At 39.2% G+C, this 10,392-nt stretch overlaps 1 protein-coding gene across 1 annotated transcript; it reads right to left on the bottom strand.

Moving 5' to 3' along the window:
* Positions 1 to 2,373: 2,373 nt before the first annotated feature.
* LOC109983171 (bactericidal permeability-increasing protein) lies at positions 2,374 to 10,170 on the bottom strand. Its single transcript, XM_020632734.3, has 17 exons — positions 10,085 to 10,170; positions 8,534 to 8,638; positions 7,714 to 7,821; positions 7,511 to 7,625; positions 7,277 to 7,408; positions 7,031 to 7,186; positions 6,842 to 6,905; positions 5,346 to 5,406; positions 5,179 to 5,270; positions 4,796 to 4,972; positions 4,657 to 4,716; positions 4,413 to 4,580; positions 4,260 to 4,327; positions 4,110 to 4,152; positions 3,964 to 4,027; positions 3,253 to 3,329; positions 2,374 to 3,114 (listed from the first exon to the last, which is right to left on the bottom strand). The coding sequence occupies exons 3-17, from the start codon at positions 7,814 to 7,816 to the stop codon at positions 3,073 to 3,075; spliced, it is 1,422 nt and encodes a 473-aa protein (XP_020488390.2). The 5' UTR covers positions 7,817 to 7,821; positions 8,534 to 8,638; positions 10,085 to 10,170; the 3' UTR covers positions 2,374 to 3,072.
* Between the last annotated feature and the right edge of the window lie 222 nt (positions 10,171 to 10,392).

Below are 10,392 nucleotides of genomic sequence, written 5' to 3'. Positions count from 1 at the left end.
GTGAGCTAATAGATGGTGAATCTGATGCCTCAAAGCCTTTGGGCCCACTAACAGAATCTCTGTTTTTTTCTCATTAAGCTGTAAAGAATGTTTGGACATCCAATGTTTGATGTCATTAATGCATTGGATGAGATCATTCATTGGGCTAAAATTGTTTGCAGAAACAGATATATATACTGTATATATATATATATATATATATAATTGTGTGTCATCAGCATATGAGTGATATGAAAAATTGTATTGATGAATGATGGAGCCAAGTAGGAGCATATACAGATTAAACAGCAGTGGACCAAGAATTGATCCTTGAGGAACTCCATATGAGATGCTGACTTCATCAGATACAAAATTACCAATGGAAACAGAAAAGGATATGCCAGTGAGATATGATGAAAGCCAATTAAGAACTGTGTCTCTAAGGCCTAGACAGTGCTCCAGGAGCTGAAGCAGAATTTGATGGTTGACAGAAGGCTGCACTGAGGTCAAGAAGTACCAGGATAGCCATGTTGTAGTTATCTGAGCTAGTTCTAAGATCATTAACAATTTTGACATGGGCAGTTTCTGTACTGTGGTTAATACTAAAACCAGACTGGTACATGTCAAACACATTATTGTGTGATAGATAAATATTTAGTTGATGGTATACAACCTTTTCAAGAATTTTCCCCAGGAATGGAAGGTTTGAGATCGGTCTAAACTTTTCAAGAGCAAATGGATCAAGAGTACTCTTTTTCAGCAGTGGTGTAATAATGGCTTATTTTAAGCCTTTGGGGAAGATTCCAGAAGACAGGGAGACATTAACAATATGAAGGACATCGTCTAACAGGCAGTTGGAAACATCTTTAAACAGTTTAGTAGGCATTGGGTCAAGCGCACATGTTGCAGAGCTTAACAGCTTTACCATATCTTGTAATTCAGTAAGCTGAATAGGAGTGAAGTTGGAAAGAGTGTTGGCAGCATGTGACTGAGTTAAGGAAGAGGGGTCACACCCACCAGCAGAGGGAGCCACAATATTATTTCTAATAAATAAAATTTTCGATTTAAAGTATGAGGCAAATTCATTACATTTCTCTAAAGATTGGAGCTCAGTAGGGATTTGTCGAGGAGGGTTAATCAGTCGATTGTATTAAACAGACATTTGGGGTTACTAGAGCAGCCCGATAAACTAGAATGGCATTAATCGGACCTCGGACAAATACAAGAACTAGTTTTTCTGCTTTGTTGACACATCACAGGAGAACTACAAGATCCCGAGGGAATAAAGAGAGAAAACATGCAAACAACATTTTGCTTTGTCTTTCTGAGGATGCATTGTTGTTAATTCGGTACCTGTTTTGACGTAATGTTGATAAAGTGATGAAAAATACGATCGCGAGTCTGTATATTGTGTTTTATTTTGAAATTGACCGGATGCTCTGTGCGTTTCCTTGTCTGAATTTCTGCCCGGGCTGTCATATTCTGTCCAGCTTGACACTTGCCTGCAGCGTACTCCGGCGAAAATAGACTCGCTGCATATTTGAAACGGAGCAGAGCGTAGTGGCATTGGAGGTACGCTCCAGAGACGGATCGCAGCGCTCCCTGTGTGAGCACAATGATTGACTAGAGTGGAAGCTAAGTACAACGTAGTGTGCGGCGCTGACGGACCGCGGCGCGCACGTAGTATGTGTGAATTGGGCTTTAGGGCAGTTACATCAATAGAAAAGTTCTCTCTGAGGTTTCAAGAGCCAAGCACAATAACTTCAGTCTTGTCTGAAATTAGGTAGCATACATTTCTATTCATCCAGGTCATAATGTCCTTAAGGCATGCTTCTAGTTTACATTGGTGGCTACACCACACCACGGATTGGTGTAATCTTGCTTCATTGATATGTATAACTGAGTATCATCTGCAAAATAATGAACATTTATGTAGTGTTTCGTCATGATATTACCAAGAGGAAGCATATAGGGTAAAAAGATTGCTTGTAGCGCAGGACCTTGTGGAACTTAATGGCTAACCGTGCTGTGCATAGAAAACGTAACATTAACATGTAAAAACTAGATCAATCTGATAAATACAATTACAGCCAACCTAAACTTATTTCTGTAATGACAAGTACATTTTTCGTGTCTCTGTAATAGGTCAGATTGTCAGTTTGTCAAATGCAGCACTAAGATCTGAGCGGAGCAGCATAGAGAGAAGCCCACTGTAATTTAGTTTTCAACTTGAAAAGTACAAATCGCTGCATAATGTACAAAATACAAAATATAAAGCTACCCATCCCTACCCAAACCCTCAATGATAGCATAATGTACTGCCTACATTTACACACATACATTTGTCACTTTTCTTATGTAAAAAAAAAACTGAAAACAAACCTCAATACAAAATGAATTTTCAAACCAGTTTATTCAAAATTTGCAAAAATACATATAAGGTCAAATTTCTTCAAATACAGTCAAGTAAAAAAGGATTCACGAGTAAGAAAAATTCAACACAGTTTTTCAGTTACACAACTACAATAAAAACATCTCCTGATTAGTTGTAACATACCAAAATAAAAAAATGGATAAAGTGAGATGAAATGAGATAAGGACAAGGGTAAAGATTAAGAAAAAGATTCCTGCCAGTCAGTGGAAGCTGGACATTGTTTAAATAATCATCACATTCAAGAACTTTCTGTTTTTTTCTACTTTTAATGATTAATCTTGCTAGTCGTTTATTCTTTGAGGTTTTGTGTTTTGTGTGTCTATATTATAGATATTGTCGTCCATGTCCCAAAGCCTGAGAGGCCGAGCTCTCAGCCACAGCTCGGCCTCTATAATACATAATACAAAATTTGTTTTGTTTAATGTGTTGGTGGTTGACTGATGTCTTGTCATTTTAATGGGACTCTCAAAGCTGCAGTATGTTATGGATCAACACATTCTACACATTGAACATGAAAGCTAAATAAAAAAAAAAAAAGATATTTCTATGACATATTTCTCTGGAGAACCAATATTTGTACTTGTTGATGCTTTTGCCATGTCTTTATACTGGCATGCCACAGTACAGTCAAGATTCTTAGGAGTTTCCAGATGGAACTTTTAAGGCGTGAACTGGACATCTGTTCCAATCAGCATATAGTCCTGGAAAAAATGAAGATCACCACCCATAGTCAGTATAAATTTCTGAATTCAGTTGATCATACACATTTAAAATATCCACATCATATTATGATATCATAAAAAAATATGCATTATAATAGAAAACATCCAATGTCTGACCTGAAGGACCTGAAGCTGAGTGTTCGCAAGCTTCATCTTTCCAAGAGTAGGAAGTGGGTATCCCGCAGCGAGACGAGCTAAGAAGAAAAATTGACATGTTTATGTTACTGAGTCACATAAATCCAACAGGGAAACAACATATCTAGACTTGTTTTCAGAAAAATGTGTTATTTAGCGAAAGCACATCCTTGGGGTTAGGATGTGCCCCATGTACAGTGTAGAGGCTATAGTTCTTCAAATGGGCACCCTAGGTTCAAGTCTGACCTGTGGCTCCTTTCCCGCATGTCTTTCCCCAATCTCTACCTCCCCCTGATTTCCTACTCTCTCTCTCTCTCTCTCTATACTTATATATAGAGAGAGAATTGGGAATAACATGCAGGAAAGGAGCCACAGGTCGGATTCAAACCAGGGCAGCCCGCTTAGAGGACTATAACCTTCGTACATGGGGTGCGCGTACTAACCAGTACACTACTAGCGCCCCGACATTTATATATATTTAAAAGTGTTACTGTTAAAGGTGGGGAACAACTGGTTTTCTTTGCATAAGAAAGGCTTTAAATTATATTTGGCACAGTTTCTTAAGAAGAAAAATAATGCTAAAGTAAAACTAGTGGAGATGTTTAATTACAGTCACATCAGAATCTATATATTTAACCGCAAAACTCCATACTCCATACATATGACTTAGTTATTGAAAATCCAAGAACTCACTGTTCAGTTGAGGTATCACTACTAGTTTGAGGACAATTTTGAGGATGCTGTCGAGGTACCCAACCTGCAGGTTAGAGGATGGGGTTAGTGTATACGGTTGGTACTGATGATTCACTTTGTGACTCATGTTAGAATGCAGCTCTCACCTTAAAATCTCCAACATAGCTAGTCCCCAGGGTCAGACCCATCCTGTGCAGATTAGGAGAAAATTATTCAGTGACGCTCATCTTTTCAAGGACCTCTTGGCCCTATTTTTTTGCTTCTGAGAGCATGCAGTGATTATTTTAGTAACTCACTTGTTTAGGGTGATGGCCCCAGCAATCTTCATTCCACTGACAAACACTCGGGCGCTGACACTAATGTCCTGTAGAGACAATATGGTGAGCAAGTTTTCATTTTAGTGGTTTTTAAACATACACAGCTTCCATCGTGCCAGCTGTGTCACCTACCAAGTTAAGAACAAAGAGAGGCGTAAGCGTAGCATTGGGTTGGATGGCATAGGCCGTCATTGCGGCAGTAGCTTGAACCGTGGCGTTGTTGGGCTTAAAACTGATGACCGGATCTTTTGGGACATTCAGCAGCAGTTTCATCTTCAGACCTGGGAAGCGTTCTGCAATCTAAAAATACAAGAAGATATAGCTGACAAACTGCCAGTGAGAATATTCTTCTCTTGACATGGAAATGGGTTGTTACCTGCGGGACGATGGCTCCAAATGTTTTGGTGTCAAGACGGATGGGAGAGATTCGTGGGACCTGTTTTTACAGAGCTAGTTAGGAATAGATCTGTGTTGCATCGTGAATGTAGATAAACAATAAAGAGGAGGCATCTAACCATGTCATCTGTGATGTTCATGCTGAGGACTCCAGCTTTGTTGTAGACAAAAGCGGCAGAGTTGGCAGTGAAGGTGGACACACCGATGTACAACATTTCATTGACCTGGGGTGGGAGAGAAAAACTGGGGGGTGGAAATGGAGGCTCCTGGTGCTTCCCGATATTGTAAAATTCCCCCTAAATTACAAAGAAACACAAAGAGAGAAAAGCTGTGAATTCAACAGTCCATTTCTTCAAAGTAAAACTATCAATCAATAAATCTTTATTTGTATAGTCTAATTCATTTTTTTTTAAAATCTCAAATACCTTACACCTTGCACTGTTAAACTAAGGCTTAAGATAAAAAAATCAAAAAACGGTTCTGTTTGCTTTACACTGATTACCTTCAAGCCCAAGTCCAAAGAAGATGCTGACACTGTGGGTGATGATACCATGGAATATTCAATCTCAGCAAACTCGTCCACTTTGGCCAAAACTGCAGGAAGATAGAAAGTCTGTCAAATGTTCAGGATAAATGAAGTATTCAACTTTATGTAATAGAGTATTTTACCATTGAGGGTTTTCAGCTCAGGATTCAAATCAGACACAGCGCCAGCCACCAGAGGGCAGAGCTGCAACAATAAAGAACAGATGATAAAAGGAACTTCATGTTACACAATGATTACTGACCAGAAAAAAAACAGCTCGTCCTGTCCCGGCCTTGAGACTAAAAATATAAATTTTCTCTCTTTTAAAATGATTCATTCTTTATTAATAATATTTTCCTGACAACACAAATCACTTAAGTATTTAAGCACAGTTTTGAGGTACTTAATTTAGTAATTCCATTTCTGATACATGATTAAACATCCGCCCAAATTTACTCAAATTTACTCAAATGAAACAAATATTTAGACATGCAATGAGCTTCTAAAATACAAACATATTGTTAGGGATGAATCCAGTGACAACGGACCCTCTGGGTTGTGACCCCTCATAAAAACTGGTCTAGCTGGGTCCTCTAGTCACATTCTCATACTCTTTTGTTTTTTTTTCAATACACTTAGCTTCTAATAATGCTGTACTTTAAACTCTACATACCTATAGTGACTGTGCTGGCAAATAGTGCAACACTAAGTATAAGGGGTTTTTTGGACACATAATTGCAAAGATTCTCTGTGTCACAATGTCTACATCAGATAATATAATTGAAAGATTCAGATAATCTGGAGAAATTTCTGCAAGGGACGAGGCAAAAAAACAATGCTTGGTGGCCATAAATTTGGGCCCTTAGATGGCTCTACATTAAAGAGCCCATATTATTCCCTTCTTGGGGTTCGTATATTTAATCTATGTACCTACTTTTGTACGTTCACAATAGCTAAAGTCCGAAAAAAGTGTCTGTTTTCATGTACTGCTCCTCCTTGCTCCCTCTACGCTCTGAGTCTGTCAGCTGCACTCTGTTGAGCCCACACTGTTAAACCCCACGTGGGCCAAGTCTGCTTTGATTGGTCTGCCGATCCACTCTGTCGTTATTGGTCAGTTGCTCAGCACGCGTCTCGGAAATTTCAACATGAGCTGCAGGGCTTGCCACAACGAGCCAATGGGCTTAGATCAGTGATCTCACACTGACAATGACGTCGGACTGACAATTTTTATCGAGGGGGGCTAGAACCGAGCGTTACATTGTGGATAATGCTACAGTTAACAGGGGCATAATATGATGCCGACAATGGAAACAAATCGACAGTGTATTTTTAAGACAATGCCAACCATATTGTGGACATATTACATCAGTATGGCTCCATAGTAAAAGAGTTTGACTGTCCTGCCTTGTCCCCATTGAACATTTTTAGAGCATTATGAAATATAAAATAAGACGGGAACCCTGTGTTGGACAAAATCAGACATGAGACAAGAATGGTAGAATATGGAAATCTTTGTTGGAGATTTCACATGTATGTAGGATGGACCCCCATGCTAAAGGAAGGTACTTTGGTAAATATAACCTGTGAGAGGAAAGGATGATCATCATGAATAGTAAGTTTATGGGTTGTTGGCTCTCACCTTTTTCTCTAGTGCTTTTCGCAGAGCCTTATCAATGAACTTACTGAAGAGATTGTACAGCCAGCTGAAACAAAAAGCAACCACAGGACTTACAATATATGAAGGGTATCAAGCACATCCAGTAAAACTGAAAATATTTCATCCACCTTCATGGGTACAAACATAGGACAGAGCAGGGTAACATTTTACCTTCCTCCACCGTGGAATTTGATGTGTGCACTGCCGACCGTTGCTGCACAGCTGACAGTACTGACATCAGGTCGGCCTGTCTCATCACTCTTGACAGCAATACTTGTTGCAATTGTGAGTCCTTTCACGTTCAAATCAAAAGAGCCGTGGGTCCTCCTTTAAGAGAGAGGAGTCACTGCTGCATAAGCTACATATCACACAAAACTTCAACTATGTAAGCTAGTAGTAAGTCATCTTTTCACTCACAGAATTCGGTGGAACTTAACCCTCCAGTTTCCATTCATACTGAGAAATGCGTTTCCAATGCCCAGTTTTAAACCAGTCCCTGGCACCAGACTTAACTGAGACTGTGGTAGCCCCACACTCTTCACCCTCATACTGGAAGAGAAAACATGCTTCTTCATGAAGGTCCTTAAAATGACACCAAACTACTGTCCATATTTCTTACAGAACTGACAAGAGGGTAAATGGTTGCCTTACTTTGTCAGGCTGTACTTGACCTTGCCAACAGGTCTCAACTTCACTTTCCCTGACATATCTGGGATCGTGATGGTTTTGAGTTTCTGCTGTATCGAAGCCATCCCCAGTTGTCTGCCTATATCAAAAGGTTAGAAAATATGTTGATGAAACTGTGCAGAGATCAGTACTTTAAAACTGTGACAACACCGCACAGGAAAACTTACCATATTCAAGTCCTTTCTTTGTTAGTCTGACCTGTACTCCGGGATTGGTGCTAAAACTCAGTGACGTTAAAGCCAGCAGTGCCAGCAAGCAGCGCAGAAACATCTTCACTGTTTGGAGATTAAAAGGAGATGGTCACAAATAATTATATTTTTTTCATATTTTCATTAACAGGATTATAAACCAGACAGAGTTCTGGTTTTCTTATCCTATAAAACAGAAATTATACAGAGTTTTCCTCCATTTTTAGATAAATTATTCTTTGTAATCCTGTATTAGGCTATCTATGAATAGGATGCATTGGCAAGATTGAGTGATTGATAGGTGACAATACAGTTGAGGATAACTTTTATTAAAGTCAATCGGACGTAAAAGTGAATCCATAAGCAAGTATCTGACGTGACAGGGTTCTCAAACATTTCACTATTATGTACAAAGACTCATAAAGCCGTAACGTTTGGAGATCAATGATATAACACTAGGCAGAATAATTCTATTTGCCCATTTTTGTCTTTATTTCATGAGATAGTTGAAGAGAGACAGAAAATGTTAGAAGGGGAGAGTGGGGAGTGACATGCAGCAAAGGGCCGAGGTCTGACTCAAATCCACAGACGTTGCCACTAGGACCACAGCCTCCATATAACCACAAGGCTATCACACCACTATTGTATGTCTCTTAAAAGTTATTCTGAAAATGTCCTTATAGCTATATTATGTCCTGTCCTTGCTGATGTTGTTTGTTTTTTAGTTCATAAAGAGGCATTGGTATTAAAGTCAAACATTTTCATAACCACTTAAAAAGCTTAAAGTAGCTTAAATTACCTTTATATTGTACTCAACACAGTACTTGTAAGTAGATGTACTATCCAGCCTTTGGTGAAGGATTTCTCAGTCAGTTGAGGTCTGTGAAAGAGCTGATTGTTCGTTCTGTGAAAGAAACCACATGACAACATGATTGAATTAAGATGAGAGTAAAGGCACTTATTTTGTCAATTCTGGATATGGATATGCATATCATTACTGGGGGTGGGGGGAGGGGGGTGAACAGGGTGGACACAGGAGCACTTAGGCTGCAGAGAGGTGCACACACTAACAGGATGACAGAGACAGAGCATCCATGTTGTACATTTTTTACTCAACGTCTCTAGATTACTAATCTCAACAAATCTGTTAAAAAAACTATTTAGACTCCAAAAACGTGAATAATAGGAACCAGAAACAGAACTCGCTCTCTTGTAGGGCTTTGGCCCGGACTCAGAGGGGAACACATTAAGAACAAAAAGGTGGAAATTAAGGTGGAAAAGAACATCCTTCATACCAAACAAATCAGAATCATGGGATCACTTTAGGACAGTTTTCCCCTTCTGAAATCTACCCTTTGTTTAGAGGATGTTCATATACAACATAACAAAGTTCCTTCACACATTGATTCTGATATGTCTATTATGAATTTGGATCATTGTTGTTAAAATTAAAGCACCAATGTGTAGGATTTTGGTTTGGTGCGCTTTGGCGCTGACTCTCTTGAGTGCCACTGCACTGTCCTATGACACACAGCGCTGCTGCATCCTCCTCTACAGATAACGGCCATCTGTTGACAAACAGAGGGCAATGATACTGTGAGATGGTAAAGATCCATACCGACTTACAAGGTAGATTAATATTACTGGATTTTGCGCAAAAATAACTTAAGAGTATTTGAATTCACCTTTTATAATGAGGTGTATTTTCCATGGCTAAACGGCTACATTGAAGAGGGTTAGGTATTAATTGGGATAGGTTTGTAAGACTTGTACTTAAAAACCTATGTCCTATAAACCTATAAAGCTGACTTTAAGATCGGCCAGCGAAGATGCAACTTTTTGGTGCCGGATAGATTTCTTTATTTGTATGCAAACCAGAAACACAACTTGGATGTGATGACTTTATGCCCCCGGTAAAGCTGCTAAACATGAGACAAGGATGACGATACAGCCTAACCCTAACCCAAAAAACAATCCAGTCAGACCTCTTTCTTGGCAACTTTTTCTTGTTATATTCTTAGCTTAATATGTCACCATCTTCTTCTGTCTCTTAGCCTATAGGCCATTGAAATGTAGGGATACGGAACTGTAGTGCTGCAAAGCTGCATGCACTTCTCGCAGGTTGACCATGGCCCTCAAAGTCATATAGTATTAAGAGCAGGTGACCGGGCCACACTGGGGACATGAGAGAGACACTATTCTCCCTGTTGAAAGTCTTGACACTATTAGATCGTCTTTGGAACTACTTTTTACAAAAGTTACATGTTGTTACTTTAATCAGAACAGAGAAAATCTTCAGAATGTTTTTTATCAATGAAGCCCCATACAAAAACATGATACCCACTCTTACCCAAAGCTGTAGTTAGTCTGGTTCCTCCTGATGCGTCAGTCTGAATGCCAACGAGATGAAGTGAATGCCAAAAGGAGGAACATGGCCTCTAATATACATACTCAATACGGAACTGATAAGGAACTGCCCCAGATATTGCAACAATAAGGAAAGTTGATTGTTGCTTTATCTTCACTGTTCACTTCCCGACACTCATATAACTGCTTGATTGATTGATTGATTGATTGATTGATTGATTGATTGATTGATTGATTGATTGATTGATAACTTTATTGTCAGAGAAAGTCTGAAACTTGGCCTGAATCATA

This window comes from Labrus bergylta, chromosome 5 (genome assembly GCF_963930695.1).
Source record: "Labrus bergylta chromosome 5, fLabBer1.1, whole genome shotgun sequence".
NCBI lineage: Eukaryota > Metazoa > Chordata > Actinopteri > Labriformes > Labridae > Labrus > Labrus bergylta.
The sequence above is the reverse complement of the archived record's forward strand: the minus strand, read 5'-3'. Positions and strand labels throughout refer to the sequence as shown.

What these genes read in the sequence shown, in the direction of transcription:
- LOC109983171 (XM_020632734.3), bottom strand. Translation starts at nt 7,816, where the DNA reads ATGTTTCTGCGCTGCTTGCTGGCACTGCTGGCTTTAACGTCACTGAGT. An exon ending in GTCAAGTACAGCCTGACAAA is followed by an intron (nt 7,409 to 7,510) that starts GTAAGGCAACCA and finishes TTTCTCTTCCAG; the next exon opens with TATGAGGGTGAAGAGTGTGG. An exon ending in GCTATGTTGGAGATTTTAAG is followed by an intron (nt 4,028 to 4,109) that starts GTGAGAGCTGCA and finishes TCTAACCTGCAG; the next exon opens with GTTGGGTACCTCGACAGCAT.